The sequence below is a fragment of the Ranitomeya imitator genome, chromosome 2, assembly GCF_032444005.1.
Source record: "Ranitomeya imitator isolate aRanImi1 chromosome 2, aRanImi1.pri, whole genome shotgun sequence".
Taxonomy (NCBI): domain Eukaryota; kingdom Metazoa; phylum Chordata; class Amphibia; order Anura; family Dendrobatidae; genus Ranitomeya; species Ranitomeya imitator.
Window position 1 is genome coordinate 744,195,808 of NC_091283.1, and position 21,973 is coordinate 744,217,780.

The 21,973-nt window shown below is 41.2% G+C and overlaps 1 protein-coding gene across 17 annotated transcripts in view; it reads left to right on the forward strand.

The window, feature by feature from the left end:
* CAMK2G (calcium/calmodulin dependent protein kinase II gamma) overlaps positions 1 to 21,973 on the forward strand; it is a 289,929-nt gene that overhangs the window by 216,821 nt on the left and 51,135 nt on the right. For 8 of the 17 annotated variants that reach the window (XM_069753267.1, XM_069753261.1, XM_069753255.1 and 5 more), the window contains exons 12-13: positions 551 to 593; positions 7,472 to 7,534. In XM_069753267.1, coding sequence (XP_069609368.1) covers positions 551 to 593; positions 7,472 to 7,534 — 106 coding nt within the window. Of the gene's footprint in view, positions 1 to 550; positions 594 to 7,038; positions 7,078 to 7,471; positions 7,535 to 21,973 lie in introns of all 17 variants that reach the window. The other 9 variants (XM_069753268.1, XM_069753271.1, XM_069753265.1 and 6 more) reach the window with 2 other exon arrangements.

A 21,973-nucleotide genomic window follows, 5' to 3' on the forward strand; every position in this document is an offset into this window, starting at 1 on the left:
GGACATGACCTTAATTTAAAAAAAAAAAAAAACTCGATTTTCGCAAAATCTTTCACCAAATCTGAACATGTTAGGATTTCGTTGTGGACTGACTGCAGATTTCAAGCCGCTTATTAAAAGGGTTGAAATTCTCAACATGAAAAATTAAAATCGGGTAGCGATGAGGAGCGACCGTCCTGGTGCATGCTCATGTTCTAAGTGTGTCTTCCGCATGCTCGAATAATACGTTCATGTCTCCGCACCTGTATGTCTCCCCGCTGTTCGACAGCCACAATACATGCAGGGCTTGCGGGAAATCCCTGCACTTGCTGCTGCTGTAAAACAGACGCAGGGACTCAAACGTATTTTTAGAGCACTTTGAAGTCACTCGTTTAGTACCCGAGCATGCTCAGGTAACACCTCATCCCAGCACGTTCGCTCATCACTGTTAACCTCCTCTCTGCTGGCCAGCTTCTGCAGTGTGTGGATCAGAGCGATGTTTAGTTGTACATTGTAATTGGCGTTCTGGACGTGTTAAAATGTGAGTCACTTTTCTATTTTTGTTTCATAGGGTGCAATTCTTACTACAATGCTGGTTTCCCGAAATTTTTCAGGTAAGCCCAGCTTGCAATACAAGAAGCATTGCAACAAATCCGTAATGGAAAAAAAAGTATGCATGGTGAAGGTTTGCTAAAGAATAAGATCTTCCAGATAATGAGGCAGGGAGACGGTTTGATGTGTTTTGCCAAAAACATATAATGAAGATTTGAGGCACTTATTAATGTAAATGTTGTGCATGAATTGTGTCACTGGTCCTCGCTGCATATTGTCCACTGCTGTCTGTGAAGAATATAGCTCAGAGGCGGCCATGTGGCGTCATATCTTAGCTGTCCTGTGATATTATCCTGTGGACTCATGATCCATGGCGTCCGGCTGTACATGTGCTAAAGGCCATCTCTGTTATCTGCATACACACAGATGTGCGAACCGGAGCGGAGGCAGTGACCATAATAACGCAGTCATGTACATAGTACATACTGGGATGTGTGGGTATATGGGTCTGCTAATCCCTCGCGGGTATAATGGGCCACATGCATCTACATGCCAGGGTGTGCCATTGTGCATATTGCTGCTGGACCCTGGAGTTGTTACGCACAAATCTATGTAGAGCTGGCAGCCATGGATTATATGTGGCTCTGTGATGTCACGTATAGCATGTGATGTCATAGGGACGAGTCTTACATCAGTATGTGCACACGCACAGCAGTGGGTATTACTCCTGATTAGTAGCCATCTTACCTTATAATCTTATGCTTACAGCAAATGCTTTAATTTCCTGGGGAACCTGTGTACTCCGACTTTGGTGCTTTTCTCTGTATTTCCATGTCCACACTACAAAATCTGCTTGGGCCGGTCTTTCCACAAGGTGCTCGGATATACACTTGTATACTGCTATTATCTTCAGTATTGGATCCGTTCTGTAGGGGTGGAAGCAGGCGCCTCTGATTTTGATCGGTTTAATTTATTTACGGTAATTGCTCATGTAAACTTTATATTGATTGTATATAATGGAGTACACACAAAGAAGTGTTCGGGGCATTGTGAGGCCCTTTGTACAATCAGGGCTCTTTCTTTGGACCTTGCTAGGTAAACTCTGTGCCTATCTGACTCCCATAGACACAAATTTCTACATTTTTGTTTTATTTTTTAGTTTACTTTCTCGCTTAGAATTTTACTCTGTATCATTAGGATCAAGATTGCTTGATGTCTGTTTTCCAGTTTTTATGTATTGAAATTGCTGTTTATTTGTATGTAATATTTTTTGATAATTGATTTGCGTTCTGATGTCACTTAGGTGGTCTTTTTTTTAGCAGGAAACTCATAACTTGCCTAATTCGCTCTTCCTATAAAAGCATGGAGGTCACACAACAGTGTTCATATTAAAAATGATTTATTAATAGTAGGTAACAAATGTAAAAAATATTTTTTTTAACGTCACGGGCTTGCCAAGATTACCAATACCAAGCTGAGATTACTCACCCACCACTGTTCCAGCCATGCCTCTCCACTTTTATCCCCGGTCTTTGACAGGCTGCGGCACTAATGTTACAACTACAGCACTTGTGACCACTGCAGCCAATCACTGGGATCAGTGGTCTCATACCAACTACCGCAGTATGCCTCGCAAAGTCCAGTAATTGGCTGCAGTGGTCACATGCGCAGTTGTCCCAATATTACCACTGCAGCCTGTTAAAGACTGGTGGCAGCGCTGGAATAACTGTGGGTGAGTAAAGCTCCTTGACAAACTATTCTTGGAAAACGCCTTTAACTATTTTTTTTACACTGTTTTAGTAAATGCTAATAAAATCTTTCTGCAGCATTTTTCTTAAAACTCTGCATTCCTGTGTGATCAGTCCTAGAAATGGATGACCACTAGATTGTCAATGGGGCGTGTCCAGCACAGTCAGCACTGATCGGATAAACGTCTCTATATGGACATAACGCTAAGTTTATGAATTAATTTCTGGGAAGAATAACTCAGGAATATCTTGGTTCACACTTTTAAGAAAAGCTGCTTCCAAATGTCTATGTTGTAGGGATCTCATTAGTGCTGTCGTGATCTTGCAGGCTCTAAAGACAATTAAAGGTGCTCTTGAATATTATAATTTTACCTACTTAGATAAAGAATACATATAAGACTCGCTGTACTTTCCTGTGGATTTTTAATGATGTACTACCTAACATTTGGCAACAGAAGGAACAATTTTAGTAAATATTACTAACATTAACGTTTCCATGTAGGGACTCGTATTCCATGAAAGCCAAGGACTGAACAACTGTTTAGTTATGTAATAGCAATTTGTTATTGGGTCATATATTGTTTTATTATTTTGGGTTGGGCAGTTCATCATCTACTACGGTGACACGGCTTGCTGAGCATATCCCGAAACCTACAGGGGGTGAGAAGGAGCACTTAGGGTGCAGATATTTTAACTCTTGCTGTAGTTTAATGTTTTGTTCTGACCTAATAAAGACTTTCCTCCCTCAGGTCCCAGTGTCTGAGCGGGTTCCTACTTCTTCTGAGCTCTGTGTGTTAATTGTATTTTTGTTTCTGGCACACGCTGTGTATAAGCGACAAGGAATATTTTCCATGATCTAACCATGAGTGGAATTTTCTTCGAAAGTTGCACGCATCACTTTCATGTCTGTGCCTTCCGTGTATTAATAATTCTTTTTGTGGTCATTGTCTTTTCTCATTGCTGATCTTAGAAACTACTGACTGCCTTGGTATTTGGCTCTTTTCAGATATGAACGGACATTATTCCAAGCAGTTCTGGCACATAAAAAGGACACGTTGAATTCACTATTGATTCCATTTTAAAGCTTAAAGGGGTCGTCGGCTTTAGACCTTTTATTTTTGTCAGTATGTTTCTGTGATTATAAGCCGATAATGGGGCTTCTTGCTCCTAGGACCACCAGTGATTGCCAAAAATCTGTATGGAAACCCAGGGGTTCAACCTGGCAAGTCCTCTAGATCAGGGGTCCCCAACTCCAGTCCTCAAGGCCCACCAACAGGTCATGTTTTCAGGATTTCCTTTGCATTGCACAGGTGATGCAATTATTACGTGGGCAAGACTAAGGAAATCCTGAACACATGACATGTTGGTGGGCCTTGAGGATTGGAGTTGGGGACCCCTGCTCTAGATGCCTTTGTACCCACTCTTTACTGTGATAAATAATGAGGGTCTACTTCTAACAGGTTATGTAAACTTAATGTTACAAACCTCTCTACCCCATGAATTTATTGTTTAGGCCTTTTCCATAAATTCCTTCTTCTCAGATTTCCTTCACTTCAATCATTTCAATTCAAGCACTTGCATAGCTTTGGAGGACTTTTTTTTGTTGTCATTTGATATCTGCTTTCATTAGTACCATGAAGGAATTAGTTTGTTTCTGCTTTTGTCTGTCCAGAGAACATGAACATTTATTCCTTTTCAGCCCTATATATATACAAGTAAATCAAAAGGGCAAAAAAAGACACTAGACAGGAACAATACAACATAATCTACATCCAAACATTTTGTTGTCTTGATATCAACTACACAACTAGTCCCATGTCCATCTGCATGAGACAAAGAAGAGATCCCTCAAAGTATACTACGATTAAAAACAATATTTTATTCACAATAATTCAAAACTATTGAAATACAACAGGAATAACCGTAATAGGGGACGCCAAGTGACCAATGCAAATGACTACAGCATAAAGGCACATCATTTAAGCAAAAATAATGTTCATAAATGACAATCATGAATAACATGGATACCCAAAGATCCGAAGACAGTGGTATATAGTTGGCCGCTGAAATATCACCCACACATAGGATGGCGAAGTTCTGCAGGCATATTTGGATTTAAAATAATTGCCCTTTTATATTTGGGATTCTTTGTATCCGTGTGTATACTTATATGCCTGCAGAACTTCGCCATCCTATGTGTGGGTGATATTTCAGCGGCCAACTATATACCACTGTCTTCGGATCTTTGGGTATCCATGTTATTCATGATTGTCATTTATGAACATTATTTTTGGTTAAATGATGTGCCTTTATGCTGTAGTCATTTGCATTGGTCACTTGGCGTCCCCTATTACGGTTATTCCTGTTGTATTTCAATTGTTTTGAATTATTGTGAATAAAATATTGTTTTTAATCGTAGTATACTTTGTGGGATCTCTTCTTTGTCTCATGCAGATGGACATGGGACTAGTTGTGTAGTTGTATTGAAGTGCCCCCTTTTTTTTGATATTCGGACATTTGGTGATTTGATATCAACTTTGTGAAAAGGTCAGATGTAGAATATGGGATTGGCACGGTCTTGTGTTCATATTCACTGCAGCAAAATGACCCAATTCACAGCAGATTTCATAGAGGAAATCTCTACATGGTCCCAGTTCTGATATGATGTACAATATGATTTATCATATTATCATTATCTAAAGACTCCATTATATGAGTAAAGATGGGGTTTGTCATGAAAGATTATTCAGTTTATACTATTAATTTTAAGAGGGTTAGAGGTTAGATTAACACAGGAACCCTAACAATTATTACAGATTTAGAATTGGCTAAAAATTAACATTTACTAAAAAAAAGTACTGTCACTCCAATCTTCTACCATTGATATAAGACTGCCAGGCATCCTAATGTATAGGCATACAGTGTGATATGTCCCTAAGAGCTGGATAAGGGGAGCACAATGAGGAGCATCATTCATGGGGGCAGAGTCAGCAGCAGTCACTTTATGGTATGCCCACCATGAAGAAGAGGCTGCGTCCCACACTGGTTTTCGATCTCTAAGGCCGTGACTCATCAAATGTTTTAATCAGATTTCTGGGTGAAAAAACACTTTGAAAAGTCACAAAACTTTTGCTCAACTTGAAGTTCTGGCCTGATCTACCAAAGTGACTGGGATAGGGCTTGCACGTTTTAATAAATTAGGCGTGTCTTACTCCTGCACGTCCAACATTAGGACTGACGTATGAAACGTCGGTCTTAATGAATCGGTCTTTGAGATGTTGTTGGTTTTTGTTTAATAACCAGACTTGAAGGGAAGACTACTATGCTTTTTTATACTAACTGGGCAAGTATAAGTCCGAAAATATCTACCGTTTACTCCCTCACAAGATGGACTGCTAAATATATTCTTGGGCTACATTGACACACAATAGATTTTCAGATTTTTTACATTGTGAAGTACTTTGCTCTTCTACAGTACTCAAAAGTAGCTTTTCCCCCACAGTTTTCAATGGCAAATTGCTAAGGGATGAGTTTTCCCCAAACTTGGTGCAGCTCTTTTGTTCTAGGTAACTTAAGATGCCTTCAGGATTTGTGATGAGACCAAAGTCTTATTAACTTGAATTTGGTGTAAATACTGTATATGACATGTTTCACTTCTTTTATGGTTCATATACAATCAGACAATGGCCTTGGTAAATCAATAGAGCCACAATAATGGTGCTGTTGGACACAAGTTTTTTTTCCTTTTAGGTCATGGGCCTCATTCCAGCTGCATGGATTGCTATAGCTGCAATTGTTCTCTGCTGCTCCACTTGTTCGTATTCTAGATGGTGGTTAATGGGCATTTCTGTACCATAGTAAATTTCAGATATGCCCATATGCTTACGCTTCATGAGTGAGCCAGGCAAATAAAGCCTTTTGTCGCCTTTTGCATGCTGATATTGCTACTGCTGTTTGACAAATGCATTGATCTGAAGAATTTAAAAAATCCAGAACCGGTTTAAATCTCTGTTCTCATCTCCGTTGAAGACTCACTATCGATTGCATCATGTTTCTTTTCGGCATCGAGCTTTGTATTTATCACAGAAATTCAATTCTTGAAGATGATGCAATTGGTGAAAAGTTCTCCGCGCAGATGTGAACAGAGCCTCATTACCCCTTTTGGGCAGTGATAAAATGCCCCATGTTTGTTATAAGAAAAAAGTGGCTGTGTGACCCAAAACGACCAAACTTTAGTGTATGTGGTACATGTTGACTGCTGTTGGCAACACAGACACTTTTTTGTGACCATTTTCATGCAGAAAACCACAGTGCCTTAACGTTTACAGTCGTGACATTTTTTTCTTGTTCTCACTTTTTCTGTCCTATAATTTCTCACTTTTTTTTAACACCTACAAAACACACTTTAGACACTTTTTTTCTCGCCTCCAATGCCTTATCCGGTACAGAGATTCGGTAGAGTGGAACCACTGGCTTTTTGCCACATTTCCTTCCTCTTCCCACAGTCTCTTCATTCCTCAAAAGCCCATTCATCCTACTGACCTGCTACGCTGCCCTATCCTCTTGGCTTGTTGCAGTAGATTTTTTTTTGCTGTGTATTTTGCTTGAGAAGGTCGGGGAACTTTGCGAGCACACAAGAATCATTGAGATCTGCTTGACTGTGGCATTCTATAGAGTGTGTCAGTGCAATGCAAGATGCAGCATGCCGATGCATTGTAATCACATCGTATCTAATAGGTCTTCTATAATTGAAAACTAGGTGCTGTCAACCGAAGAGAGAAAAAGGAAGACCCAGCAGGTGCGGATGTTGCATCTCTTGGCATCCTTTGCTTGTTGTCTGGTTGTTAGCCACCTGATATGAACCTGAAAGTGAATGCTTGCTATTGCATACAATCTTGGCTACCACTCAGTGCTTGAGAGTGAAATATTTCTAGTGTTTTTCATCCTAGCATCACAGAAAAGGAAGAGTCTTTTGTGCTTTGCAAGGTCCACCCCAACAATTCTCTGGGCAATTGTGAAAATAATATACATGTGCATTTAAAGTCTATTAAAGCTTCATACAATTCTGTTTATTTTTGTCATACTTTCTTTAATCAATGCTTATTTGACTTGCATCTTGCCTTTATTGTTGCTCATTTGGTTTTCTGTTGCATTGTTGTGGCTCCTCCCACTGAATGATTTTGTCCAATCAGTTGGCAGGCAGAGCTCCGCCCCCGTTGCAGCCGCCACCAGTGCTGCCAACTTGGCTGAGCAAGGTACGTGGCATGAGTTGACCCGAACCCCAATTACTATAATCCTCAATCTGATTTTTCCCCTACTGATTTCCTCTCTTTTTGACTTTCTTTTCCCTCCCTTGTCATATTCTCCTGCCCCTGATGAGACTGCATGCCAATGCCTGCATGCTCGGGGGCAGGACATGTTGTGTACCCTAGTGGTGAAGTATGGCATGGAGACCCATTTGACCCTGATGTGGAGTTTTTTTTTCCATTGATGTGCTACTAACTATACTTTGCATGCTGAGCAGCTCTCGGCTTCTCTCTCTTCTTTCTTCTTTCTTTTTGGGAAGAGAAGAAATAATATTGGCAACAGATGCCAGAATTGTTCCTTAGTGTGAAGCCTAAACTTGTGTTCAGTGACTGGTTTTCACTTTGTACATACATACGGTACTAGCTAAAGGTTTCTAAGTTTTCCGATCAGAAGTTCGCATGGACACGAGGCACAAAAATGCAGCTTAAGCTACCACATTACAATTCCCATGAAGTACAATGTTTTAGAAACCAATGAATATGTCTCCTAATATCTACATGTCTGTGGGGAGCAGAGGCTTTGGATCCAGTGTCCTAAAAAAAATAGCTTGTAATATTTTGTGTTTTGTCTTTTAGATTTGTTGCTTTTCAAATATACTTTTTTTAAGGTCTAAAGGCCCCTATACACATTAGACTAATGACAGGTGAACTGGCAGATATTGATGGATTCAGTCTACAGTCTAATGTGTATGTGAGCCCTGGACAATTTATTGTTGGGGATTATACTGATCCAGCATGTCTGATTTCGAACTACCGATACCATTGTTCTCCTTGAGATAGGCCTACTCCAGATATGTCTAACAGCTTACTCATAGAAAACACAGAAGCGCTCTGCCGAACAAGCACTCCTGTGTATGGCTGAGATAGCTGCCGGACGAATGTTTGGACGAACTACAGACCAAAAGTTTGGACACACCTTCTCATTTAAAGATTTTTCTGTATTTTCATGACTATGAAAATTGTACATTCACACTGAAGTCATCAAAACTATGAATTAACACATGTGGAATTATATACTTAACAAACAAGTGTGAAACAACTGAAATTATGTCTTATATTCTAGGTTCTTCAAAGTAGCCACCTTTTGCTTTGATAACTGCTTTGCACACTCTTGGCATTCTCTTGATGAGCTTCAAGAGGTAGTCACCGGAAATGGTTTTCACTTCACAGGTGTGCCCTGTCAGGTTTAGTAAGTGGGATTTCTTGCCTTATAAATGGGGTTGGGACCATCAGTTGTGTTGTGCAGAAGTCTGGTGGATACACAGCTGATAGTCCTACTGAATAGACGGTTAGAATTTGTATTATGGCAAGAAAAAAGCAGCTAAGTAAAGAAAAACGAGTGGCCATCATTACTTTAAGAAATGAAGGTCAGTCAGTCCGAAAAAATTGGGAAAACTTTGAAAGTGTCCCCAAGTGCAGTGGCAAAAACCATCAAGCGCTACAAAGAAACTGGCTCACATGAGGATCGCCGCAGGAAAGGAAGACCAAGAGTCACCTCTGCTTCTGAGGATAAGTTTATCCAAGTCACCAGCCTCAGAAATTGCAGGTTAACAGCAGCTCAGATTAGAGACCAGGTCAATGCCACACAGAGTTCTAGCAGCAGACACATCTCTACAACATCTGTTAAGAGGAGACTTTGTGCAGCAGGCCTTCATGGTAAAATAGTTGCTAGGAAACCACTGCTAAGGACAGGTAACAAGCAGAAGAGACTTGTTTGGGCTAAAGAACACAAGGAATGGACATTAGACCAGTGGAAATCTGTGCTTTGGTCTGATGAATCCAAATTTGAGATCTTTGGTTCCAACCACCGTGTCTTTGTGCAACACAGAAAAGGTGAATGGATGGACTCTACATGCCTGGTTCCCACCGTGAAACATGGAGGAGGAGGTGTGATGGTGTGGGGGTGCTTTGCTGGTGACACTGTTGGGGATATATTCAAAATTGAAGGCATACTGAACCAGCATGGCTACCACAGCATCTTACAGCGGCATGCTATTCCATCCGGTTTGCATTTATTTGGACCATCATTTATTTTTCAACAGGACAATGACCCCAAACACACCTCCAGGCTGTGTAAGGGCTATTTGACCAAGAAGGAGAGTGATGAGGTGCCAAGCCAGATGACCTGGCCTCCACAGTCACCAGACCTGAACCTGAACCATCGAGATGGTTTGGGGTGAGCTGGACCGCAGAGTGAAGGCTAAAGGGCCGACAAGTGCTAAGCATCTCTGGGAACTCCTTCAAGAATATTGGAAGACCATTCCCGGTGACTACCTCTTGAAGCTCATCAAGAGCAGAGGTGTCAAATTGCATTCCTCGAGGGCCGCAAACAGGTCATGTTTTCAGGATTTCCTTGTATTGCACAGGTGATAATTTAATCACCTGCACAGAATGATTCCAGCACCTTGTGCAATACAAGGAAATCCTGAAAACATGACCTGTTTGCGGCCCTCGAGGAATGCAGTTTGACACCTCTGATCAAGAGAATGCCAAGAGTGTGCAAAGCAGTCATCAAAACAAAAGGTGGCTACTTTGGAAAACCTAGAATATAAGACATAATTTCAGTTTCACACTTGTTTAAGTATATAATTCCACATGTGTTAATTCATAGTTTGAATGCCTTCGGTGTGAATGTACAATTTTCATAGTCATGAAAATACAGAAAAATCTTTAAATGAGAAGGTGTGTCCAAACTTTTTGTCTGTACTGTATATTTGGCCAGCAGCGGTCTTATGTATATGGCGGGCTTTACAATAAATGGTAAAGATACTCAACAGTCCCTTGAACTTTATATCTTTTTTTTTTTTTTTTATGTTTAAAGGTGTTTTTCCAGATTTTGCAAATTTTGCTCTTTAAATAGGAAATGTTACAAGATAACATGACCGCTGTACTCGTTCACTGCACTCGGCAGTCACATATTGTACATGTAAACTATACAACCGAGGCCATTGATTGGCTGCATGTAACTGATGGATAGAAGTCATCATTTCTGCTGCTTGAAGGATTCCGTGGGAGCTAATTGCCATTTCTTACGTTGAAGGACCCCAGAAAACCTCCATCAGTCTTTAAAGTTGTCTAGACAAATGCTACATTTATTACTTACAAGTGTTCACAAGGATCATTTCTACATATCCTAAAAATATAAGTTTACAATTTTATTCTGATTTTAATGTGCTCTTTTCTTCAAACCTTCATGCGAACAGCAATGTACAATAAATAACATACATATAATTCTATTGTAAGGCTCTGTTCACACCATGCGTTTTTACTACGTTTTTTTTCCCTGCAGGTAAATCCCGCTCTCTTCCCAGTAAGACGTTTACAAGCAGGTTTTCCTGCATTTTTTTGCTGCATATTTGCTCCGTTTCTGTCTCTTGTGCATATGCTGATAAAGTTTAGTGCCCCCATAAAACATGATGCAACTTAGGTTTTTGCACCCAAAATGCATCAAAACGTGATACCTGCGTTTTTGCACTTACTCATTGCTTTCTATGGGTGAAAAAACGCTGCAAAATCACTGAAAGAAGTGACATGCTGCAGTCAACAAAAAGGCTGCAGTATGTGTGTGCATGAGATTCCTGAAATGTCATAGCTTTTGCTGCTACTGTAAAATGCATCTTGAAATTTGCATGAAAAGCACCAAAAGACATAGCAAAAACGCAACTTGTGAACATAGCCTAATACCGGTAGTTTTTTTTTTTGTGTTTTTTTTTGTTTTTACTGAATTTCTCTAATTTAATATGGTTTATCTTTATTGCCTTAGATCTCATATATTACCTACATACAGTATAAACAGAACAGTCCCCATTACCTTTGCAATAAGAGTGGAAGCATCCATTGCTGTCACCAATAGCTGTGTTAACAGAGTTAGGGCTCGTTCACACATGTGTATTAAAGAGAACTTTTCGGCTATGTGCACACATTGCGGATTAGCCTTAGGAATTTCTGGTGCGGATTCTGCCTCTCCTGGCAGAAAACGCACCTGCGGATTTGTCGAGTTTTTTGTGCGTTTTGCCTGCGGTTTTCTTGCGGATTTGCTGCGTTTTTTACTTCTGCGGTTTTCTATAATGGAATGGGTACAAAAACGCTGCAGATTCACAAAAAAGTGACATGCTACTGTTTTTAAACCGCAGTGTTTCCGCAGCGGATTTTCCGCAAAGTGTGCACAGCATTTTTTTTTCTCATTGATTTACATTTTACTGTAAATCAATTGCGGATCTGCAGCATTTCTGCACCGCCAAAAATGCAACGTGTGCACATAGCCTTAGGCTAAGTGCACACATGGCAGAATTGCTGCGGAAATTTCAGTGTGCAATTCTGCAACTCCTGCCGCGGGTATATCGCATGCGGAATTGACATGCATATTCGTGCTAAAAACTAGCGTTTTGCAAGCATAATTAGCTTGCAGAATGCTAGCGTTTTCCAAGCGATCTGTAGCATCCCTTGGAAAACTGACAGGTTGGTCACACTTGTCAAACATAGCGTTTGACAAGTGTGACCAACTTTTTACTATTGATGCTGCCTATGCAGCATCAATAGTACAAAGATATAATGTTAAAAATAATTAAAAAAATCTAAAAATGGTTATTCTCACCTTCCGTTCCTGTAGATGCTTTGTGTGCAGGACCTGCCATGACGTCACGGTCACGTGACCACGACGTCATCGCAAGTCCTTCACACAAAGCATCCATGGGAATGGAAGCGGCCGCGTGCACCGCTCAGAGGCGGGAAGACTCCGGGGGCCATCAGAAGGTGAGTATATCACTATTTTTTATTTTAATTCTTTTTTTTTTACCAATTATATGGTGCCTAGTCCATGGAGGAGAGTCTCCTCTCCTCCACCCTGGGTACCAACCGCACATGATCTGCTTACTTCCCGCATGGTGGGCATAGCCCCATGCGGGAAGTAAGCAGATCAATGCATTCCTATGTGTGCGGAATCCCCGCAATTCCGCAAATTGAATGAACATGCTGTGTTTTTTTCTGGAATGCGATTCCGCTTAGGAAAACAACGCAGCATGTGCACAAAAAATGTGGATTGCATTCTATTAAATAGGATGCATAATGTGAGCGTTATTTTCGCGGTTTAATAGCGAAAAACCGCAAAAAATCTGCTACGTGTGCACACAGCCTTAAAACACTGGCTGCATTACTGAAGCTGTGAATGTAAAGTCTGGATAAGTTCAGAGGAAACATACTTTATAAAAACTGGCAGAGGACCATATATCTCGGATGACTAGTCCGAGGTAGGTTCCTGGCACTTTCTCTCCAACCTGACCCTTTTGGTTGACAGGTCTCTCTCTATGCATCACACCACACATCAGAAGAGACCAAGGGGGTCAGATTGGGAAAAGCCAGTTCGGGGCCCTGCCTTGAACTAATCATCCAAGACACATGGTCGGCTTTTCAAATTATCAGAACCTCGGCAATATTCCAGAGTAAAACATAAATTGCTGCATTAACAGCCGTTATTCATGCCAGTCCTGGTTCAAGCACATCAAACTATGTAGCAAATCAAGCACATCAAACTATGAAGCAAATCAACTATAGACACGCCGCTTCAGTCCCCATAGTGCAGGGGTCTCAAATTCTGCTGTGTATATGGACTGCACATAAAAAAAAATGTGAATTTGAACGGCTGCATTCTTTGCACGGCGAGATGTCATTTTTAGTGATACCATATTATTTTTTTCTGTACACCTTTTCTTTATTTTTTTTTACTTTTTGGGCTTGTTTTTTATTTTATTCTTTAAATGGCATTCATTGTGTGTGTTATTTTAATTATTATTTTTTTCAATTTGTATTTCCGTTTTGTGTCCCCCCCCCCCCCCCCCATAAAGTAATTTTGTCTTACAATTGGCACCATATAGTATTTCTGAATAACATCAGGTAGTAATGTGCCCATCCTGGTCCCCATCTTATTGTAATGTGCCCATCCTGGTCCCCATCTTATAGTATTGTCCCATCCTAGTCCCCATCTTATAGTAATGTCCCAATCATATAGTAATGTGTCCATCCTGGTCCCCATCTTATAGTAATGTGCCCATCCTGGTCCCCATCTTATAGTATTGTCCGATCCTGGTCCCCATCTTATAGTAATGTGCCCATCCTGGTCCTCATCTTATAGTATTGTCCGATCCTAGTCCCCATCTTATAGTAATGTCCCCATCTTATAGTAATGTGCCCATCCTGGTCCTCATCATATACTATTGTCCAATCCTGGTCCTCATCTTATAGTAATGTGTCCATCACGGTCCCCATCTTATACTATTGTCCCATCCTGGTCCCCATCTTATAGTAATATGCCTATCCTGGTCCTCATCTTATAGTAATGTGCCCATCCTGGTCCCCATCTTATAGTAATGTGCCTATCCTGGTCCTCATCTTATAGTAATGTGCCTATCCTGGTCCTCATCTTATAGTAATGTGCCCATCCTGGTCCTCGTCTTATAGTAATGTGCCCATCCTGGTCCTCGTCTTATAGTAATGTGCCTATCCTGGTCCCCATCTTATAGTAATATGCCTATCCTGGTCCTCATCATATACTATTGTCCAATCCTGGTCCTCATCTTATAGTAATGTGTCCATCACGGTCCCCATCTTATACTATTGTCCCATCCTGGTCCCCATCTTATAGTAATATGCCTATCCTGGTCCTCATCTTATAGTAATGTGCCCATCCTGGTCCCCATCTTATAGTAATGTGCCTATCCTGGTCCTCATCTTATAGTAATGTGCCTATCCTGGTCCTCATCTTATAGTAATGTGCCCATCCTGGTCCTCGTCTTATAGTAATGTGCCTATCCTGGTCCCCATCTTATAGTAATGTGCCTATCCTGGTCCTCATCTTATAGTAATGTGCCCATCCTGGTCCCCATCTTATAGTAATGTGCCTATCCTGGTCCTCATCTTATAGTAATGTGCCCATCCTGGTCCTCATCTTATAGTAATGTGTCCATCACGGTCCCCATCTTATACTATTGTCCCATCCTGGTCCCCATCTTATAGTAATGTACCCATCCTGGTCCCCATCGTATAGTAATGTGCCTATCTTGGTCCCCATCTTATAGTAATGTGCCTATCCTGGTCCCCATCTTATAGTAATGTGCCCATCCTGGTCCCAATCTTATAGTAATGTGCCTATCCTGTTCCTCATCTTATAGTAATCTGTCTATCCTGGTCCTCATCTTATAGTAATGTCCCCATCTTATAGTAATGTGCCCATCCTGGTCCCCATCATATACTATTGTCCCATCCTGGTCCTCATCTTATAGTATTGTCCGATCCTAGTCCCCATCTTGTAGTAATGTCCCCATCTTATAGTAATGTGCCTATCCTGGTCCTCATCTTATAGTAATGTCCCCATCTTATAGTAATGTGCCCATCCTGGTTCCCATCATATATTATTGTCCCATCCTGGTTCTCATCTTACAGTAATATGGCCATTCTGGTCCCCAACTTACAGTAATGTCCCATATTATAGTAATGTGTCCAGTCTGGTCCCTATCTTGTATTAATGTCCCTTTTCTGGTCAGCATCTTTCCCCAATTCTGCCAGGCTTCACATAAGCATAAAAAAACTCTCCTCACCTGACCTTCGCTCGCTCAGCTAACAGCATCCCCTGCCAGCTTTAGCTGAAAGCCTCTGATTGACTGGTCGTTGGTATTGGTATTGTGGCGCAGAGAGCTGGTGACTGTTCCGCGATAGTTTTCAATTGAATATGCATCCAAGGACCCACTTTCAACTCAAAATAATTGCTGATGTCTGTGGCCCCCAGGACCTTGATGCGATAATTACGGAAGCTCCGGGGGCCTGCGGGCCGCATGAAGCAGGCTCAGGGGCCACATGTTTGTGACCCCTTCCATAGAGCTATCACTATTTCACATCCAAACTGTGTCAATTATGAGGCGCCTCGGTCATGATTCACCTAGACGAGATATTGAGCACCGGAACATGCCGCATGTGTATGTATGCCCCCCAAGGCACAGTGTTTATTATGTGAGCCAACTTCAGGACCATCGATCTCATAACTGCTGATCCAGGAGCGCATGTCCTAAGATAACAAGTAATATGACCGTAATGGGCTGGAACTGTGTCCCCGTCTAGAATGTCATCTCAGACCTAGCCAGGGAGAAGGTATACACCCACCAGGGGTCATACCTATGGAAATATCCTTCTGATAGCAAAAGGGCCAACTTTAATGCAATCCGCTGGCTGTGGGAGCAGGGAGCTTCATCATAGTGACAAGATGCCACAATGGTGCGGTTACAAATTAGGCTAAAACACAAGACTTACAATGCAAACACCTATTACAAAATGCTTATTGTTAAAAAAAAACTACGAATAAAGTATTTCATATATGCTCTATGACCCACACCCAAATAGGACTAGATGGACTGGCCTATTCGATTATTTATTTGAGAGCACCATTGCTTCTGTGCATGAGAAGGGGTTACATACAAGATACAAATCTAAAATACAAAGAACAAACTAATAATGACAGAGGGGAGAGGGCTCTGCCCGTGCGGGATTACATTCTACAGGATGATTGGGAAGGACACAGAAGAGTAGAGGGTTCCTGCAGCTTCGATGGTGGTGAGGTATCCGGGGCGGGTTATTTCAGGCATTATTACACAGAAATATCGCTGCTGACACCTTAGGTAAGTATACGGTAGATTATACCATATGACATGGAATGATAACAACCTCATGTACCCTGCAAATCAGACACTGTATATAACAGCAAAAATGTGGGATCAAATGCTCAGTCCCCATTGCTTCTCTAACAATCCAGATATGGACCGCCAAAATGGGGATTATGTAGTCTGTATATTTATTCCACACGACTATTTACCCATTTTGCTCGGTCTTTCTTAATATAGTTTGTGTTTATAGGCTGCTGTCACAGGTCATTGAAAAAGGGCCTGCCATCAACAGCTGCTTTGGTTTCCAGTTACAGTAAGTTGTAGCATCCTGCGTTGTACAGTGTCACAAGAGTGTATATTATTGACCACCACGTGACATTCATAGAATGTCATCAGGGGTGTCATCCGCCAGTCCTTGTGACATCGGAGCATCTGCAAGGCAGGCTGAGCGCTTCACACGAGTACTACACAAGCTGACGGAGCACGTCTCAGCAGGTGATACACGAGAGGGGAAGGGGTGGCTTTCCAAAAAGGTCAGGTGCAAAATGACTACGGTTAGTCGAGCTCAAGACCTGAAGGCCATAAATTCAACCACGTGAAACAACATTGACATTCGAAATAAAAAAATGTTGCTAATCACAACTTTTATGTCTGGACTTTATTTACGGTAATTTACAGGGGATTTTTACATTCATTGTATTAGTTTTCGTTTTTGTTTGTTCTCTTGGCATTCTAGTTATGATTTTCTTCATCCAGATGTGTTTGCCTAATTCATCATTTGTGACTTTTCAAAATGTTCTTTAGTACACTAATGGAGTACAAAATCTGTCCTATTTCTTTTTTACTCACTTAAAGCCTAACGTGCGACTTTTTGCTGTTAAAAAGACGCAAATGTGGTGAAAAAGGACATCTTTAAGTTTACATAAAATTCATCAAACTTCGTGCTCCATTTTGAAGTAATTGTCACAAAAGAAGGCAAAGAAGATCAAAAGATAAGTCTCATTAAAAAAAAAAATTATGAACCGGGGCCTACCTACAACACACTGTTTCAATATTAAATGATGATACTTCCAAATATTCTTGTTTTGTAGGACATGTCCATTAATAAATCTTTGTTTAAATTTAAAATGTAATTTAAAAGGGATAAAATTGACAGTCTATCCATTTGATAGGTCACTTAAGGTACCGTCACACTCAGCAACTTTGCAACGAGAATGACAACGATCCGTGACGTTGCAGCGTCCTGGATAGCGATCTCATTGTGTTTGACACGCAGCAGCGATCAGGATCCCGCTGTGCCATCGCTGGTCGGAGCTAGAAGTCCGGAACTTTATCTCGTCGTCAGGTCGGTGTGTATCGTCATGTTTGACATCAAAAGCAACGATGCCAGCAACGTTTTTACATGGAGCTAACAACCAGCGAGAACGATAAGTGAGTCGCCATTACGTCACTGGATCGCTCTTGCATCGTTCTGGAGTTGCTGTGTTTCACGTCTCTACAGCGACCTAAACAGCGACGCTCCAGCGATCGGCTCGTTGTCTATATCGCTGCAGCGTCGCTGAGTGTGACGGTACCTTTAGTTTAGTGGGGGGTGCCCTCTTGGACTCCTAACTATCAGCGGCTTGAAGGGGTTTCCGCTCTCCTTGCAGCGGTATTTTGCCTTCAGTGTTTTCATTTCTTCTGCATCTTGCACAACACACTGCTTTTATTAGCAGGCCGGTATACTATTGCAGTACCATGCGCCATGGTAGGGTGCTGGCAGGAGCAGTGCGGCCTCTTCGATCAGCCGATCAGCATTACCTACTATTACCTGATTTGTTTAAAAAAAATAAAAATCTGCCACCCCTGGAGGGATGCCTTGCCACATCAGTCTGTGGCCATTATTGGCAAATACTATCAGGTAATTGCTGCATTAACCACTGTGCGAGCTAATCATTGGGGCTACACCTAGTGTGGTTGTTTGCTGCATTTAGAGGTGATCACAGCTGTTCCAATAGATACTCATACTCTGTCCTCATACACCTCTCACATTTTCAGCAGCTCCTCCTAGGAGATGTGGTGCAGACAACTTTTTTTAAAAATTTTTTAAAGAACACATATAAGATGCGATCTGTCTTGTTTTTTTTGTCAGCCCTGTTTTTTGGAGCAGTGATTACGATAGAGAATTTGCACATTTGCTCTGTCATCCAATAAGGTCTGCGCAATGTTTGAGTAATAATTTTTGGCGCCCTCTGAAGTCCTGCTGCAGGGCTGGGAGTCCAGCTATGTACACTGCATGGCTGTCTGCCCACTCCGGTCACTTCAGGGTTTATTTTAGACATGAATTGTTTGTATACAGTGTTTATATATACAGAACAACTTTCCTTTTTTTCTTTACAAGGTTCTAATTTTCAGCAAAACCTCTTGAGACTTTTAAATCACTCAAGTTTTGTAACAATGTGGCTAGAACAGTCAGAAAGTGTGCCAGCGAAAGCAGCTGTGCAAATATCTGTTTTTCCTTGGAGCTCTTGGTGGTATGTCAGTGATTCACAAGTGCTCCGAGCAGCAGTTGTCATTGGATGAGCTGGTCACAATGCTGACTATGTAGCAGTGTTCACACAGTGAGGATGTTATGAGCGCACAATGCCATACCACGCATGCCTGTGTGTATATGTAGTTGTGTGCTTGGATTTTGATCTGCAGTAACATATCCGTTCTGCCTCCTGTTGTGTTGGGAGCACAGGCTTTTTTAAAAAAAATAAAAAATTCCATTTAAAGTGAAAGTTGTATTTGGAACAGAAACTTTTTAAATGTTAAAATAAATTTATTGCAGTACAGATCCATTAGTAGGGAATTAAATTACACTTTATTGTTTCCCTGTGAAGCAGAACATCACTCGCCACTTTCAGTGATCCATTATCTGCTTTTATGAGGGCAGTGATTTTTTTTTTTTTTTGTTGCTACGGCACACAGTGAAAATTTAAATCGCAAAATAGAAAATTATATATTTAAAGTAGTTTTCCAAGACTTTAATATTAATAACCTATCCCTCTATGTCCCATTTGCAGTTTGGTAGAAGTTTGACTGTGTGCAACTGATTAATGGCCTTTGGTTTGCCCAAATTGGCACAGCCCCCATTTTGTTTAGTGGCTTAGTATGATACTGTAAGCTGTCTCAAAGGAACTTTGAAGGTGTTGTGGCTCACCAGATGTGGCAATCCAGTAACTTTAGGGGTGCCAAGAGGTGAACGCCACCAGTCTTAAATACTAAACAAGCATGTATCTACACTAGGTGCAAGGGTTGCAGTCGGACCCGAGCCTTGGAGCTGGGAGGTGGTGATAAGGCCCTTTTCGCTCAATACTGTTAAAGACCCATGATAGTTGGGGGTCCTGTTGGAAACTTTACATTGGGGCCCACAAGCTTAAAGTTACACTACTATCCATTTCCTATCCATATATCAAGCATAGGTCATGAATATAGTCTAAGAAAACCCATTAAATCTCTGACCACATCTGTGGAGGAGTCATATCCCTAGTGGATGCTGTAACATCCGAAGAAAAAGAACGGGAGGCAGATTTATTTCTTCCAGTAAGATGATGGAGCCCAATAAACCGTATTACAGGTCAATTGGGTCTTCTAGGTGCTGTTTATCTGCATCGCGTGACTAATTCGTTAACGTTTGAATTCTGCAGTTCTGCTTCATAGAACCAAAAATTGGAATTTAGGAAACGGACATGAACGCAGCCTTAGAGATGCTATGTTTGAAATTTTTGATTTTTACAGTTAATAATATTCAAAGATTACAAGATTACCCGATTTGTCAACTACTATAAGGCTTCCATCAAAGTTAATCCTAATGGACCCAGGTTGATGGATGAACAAAAAATTCTAAATTAACCATTGCTCGAACATAAAAAGTAAAAAAAAACACACTTGCCATGAGGAAACAGCCTAACCAAGAACAGTCAGATGACAAATGCACTAGCAGGATACAGCCGACCTCTGTTATATAGGCTAGGGCAGGCACAGGTGCAAACTACTGATAATAGCAGCCATTCACAGACCTACCAAAATTATGGAGGGGATGGCTGCCTAGTAGCAAAACATGCGCACTAATAGGGCTTGCATAGGATGCCATTCACATGGATATGCATGATGCAAGGTGTCTGGTTTGCAGCCAATTGATGATGCCCAAAATATTATAATAGGCGGGCTGCCCAACACCAAAAAAATGCAAAACATTAGGAATGACGCCCCAGTATAACTAGCCATCAAAAAGAGGCCTGGCCGCATCTTGCAAAAAAGATGGTAAAAAGTAAAATGATAATGATGCATATGATAATTACATTAAATTAGATTATGATTGATATTTTGGCCAAAATAAAGAAGCTTGCAACCCAACGTCAAGGGTCCTCATGCTTGCGAGTCCTACTTCTAAATACCTGAACATAAAAAATCAAAAAAATTCACTTACCATGAGGAAACAGCCTCCTTTCTACTGTTCTCCCTGCCAGTCCCCTATTATCGACATCTGGTTAAAGGGGAGAGGGAACGCGCCATGTGACCACTGGAGCTAATCAGCAGCCGCTGATCGGCTGCAGCCTTTCTTTCATTTAAACCAAAGAAGCAGGCTACCCATACTTTTCTTTTCTATGTGAAATATACCATATTGAGCTTGTGTACTACAAAAAAATACTTTATTAACTCTATGTATGAAAATAGTCTAACAGAAGCTAGCTTTCAGTTCTTAAAGGGAATCTGTCACCCCAAAATTTGAGTATGAGCTGCGGCCACCGGCATCAGGGGCTTATCTACAGCATTCTGTAATGCTGTAGATAAGCCCCAGATGTATCCTGAAAGATAAGAAAAACAGGCTCGATTATACTCATCCAGGGGCGGTTCGGTTCGGGTCCGATCGGTGTCGCGATCCAGGTCCGGCGCCTCCCATCTTCATACGATGACGTCCTCTTCTTTTCTTCTTGTTGCGGCTCCTGCGCAGGTGTACTTTATCTGCTTTGTTGAGGGCAGAGCAAAGTACTGCAGTGCGCAGGCGCCGGGAAAGGTCAGAGAGGCCCAGCGTCTGCGCACTGCATTACACCGCAGCAGGAAGACAAGAAGAGGACGTCATCTTCTGAAGATGGGAGGCGCCGGACCTGGAATTTTCAGAAATAAATCCCGAGCTGTGATTGGTTGCTATGAAGAATATGGTCCCTCTAGGGTTATATAGAGTTTAGGAAAGCCCATTTCTGGACTTTTTGGGGAGTCAGCCATGAAGGCTAGTCTGTATAATTTTACCAACTAGCCACTTGATTTGTCCCACAATACATAACATGGCTGTGGTGATTAAATGAATATGATCATCAAAAGATGAGAAATTATCTGCGGCAATATGTGTCTTTATACCACATAAAGGGCCATCTACAAGGAACGATCTTCAATCTTGAATCTTATCCTTGCGGATTTCCTTTGTTCATCTGTAATATTTATCAACCTGCAATTACTGAGGCAAATTTATAGCACAAGGAAACACAAAATCTCGACATCGCCTCTATCATCTAGCGCAGGATAGCTAACGATGATTTCTTTCATCAGTCAGATGATTTGCTTTAAACATCTTTTAATCGTTAGTTACATACTTGCATGTTCACCAATGCACATTAATGATGTTTGTATTGATCCTCTGAGAAAATCATTCTCATCATTGTAAATTTCTCCAGTATATTTTCAGCCTAACAAAACTTGAGATAAACTATATGGTTAACTT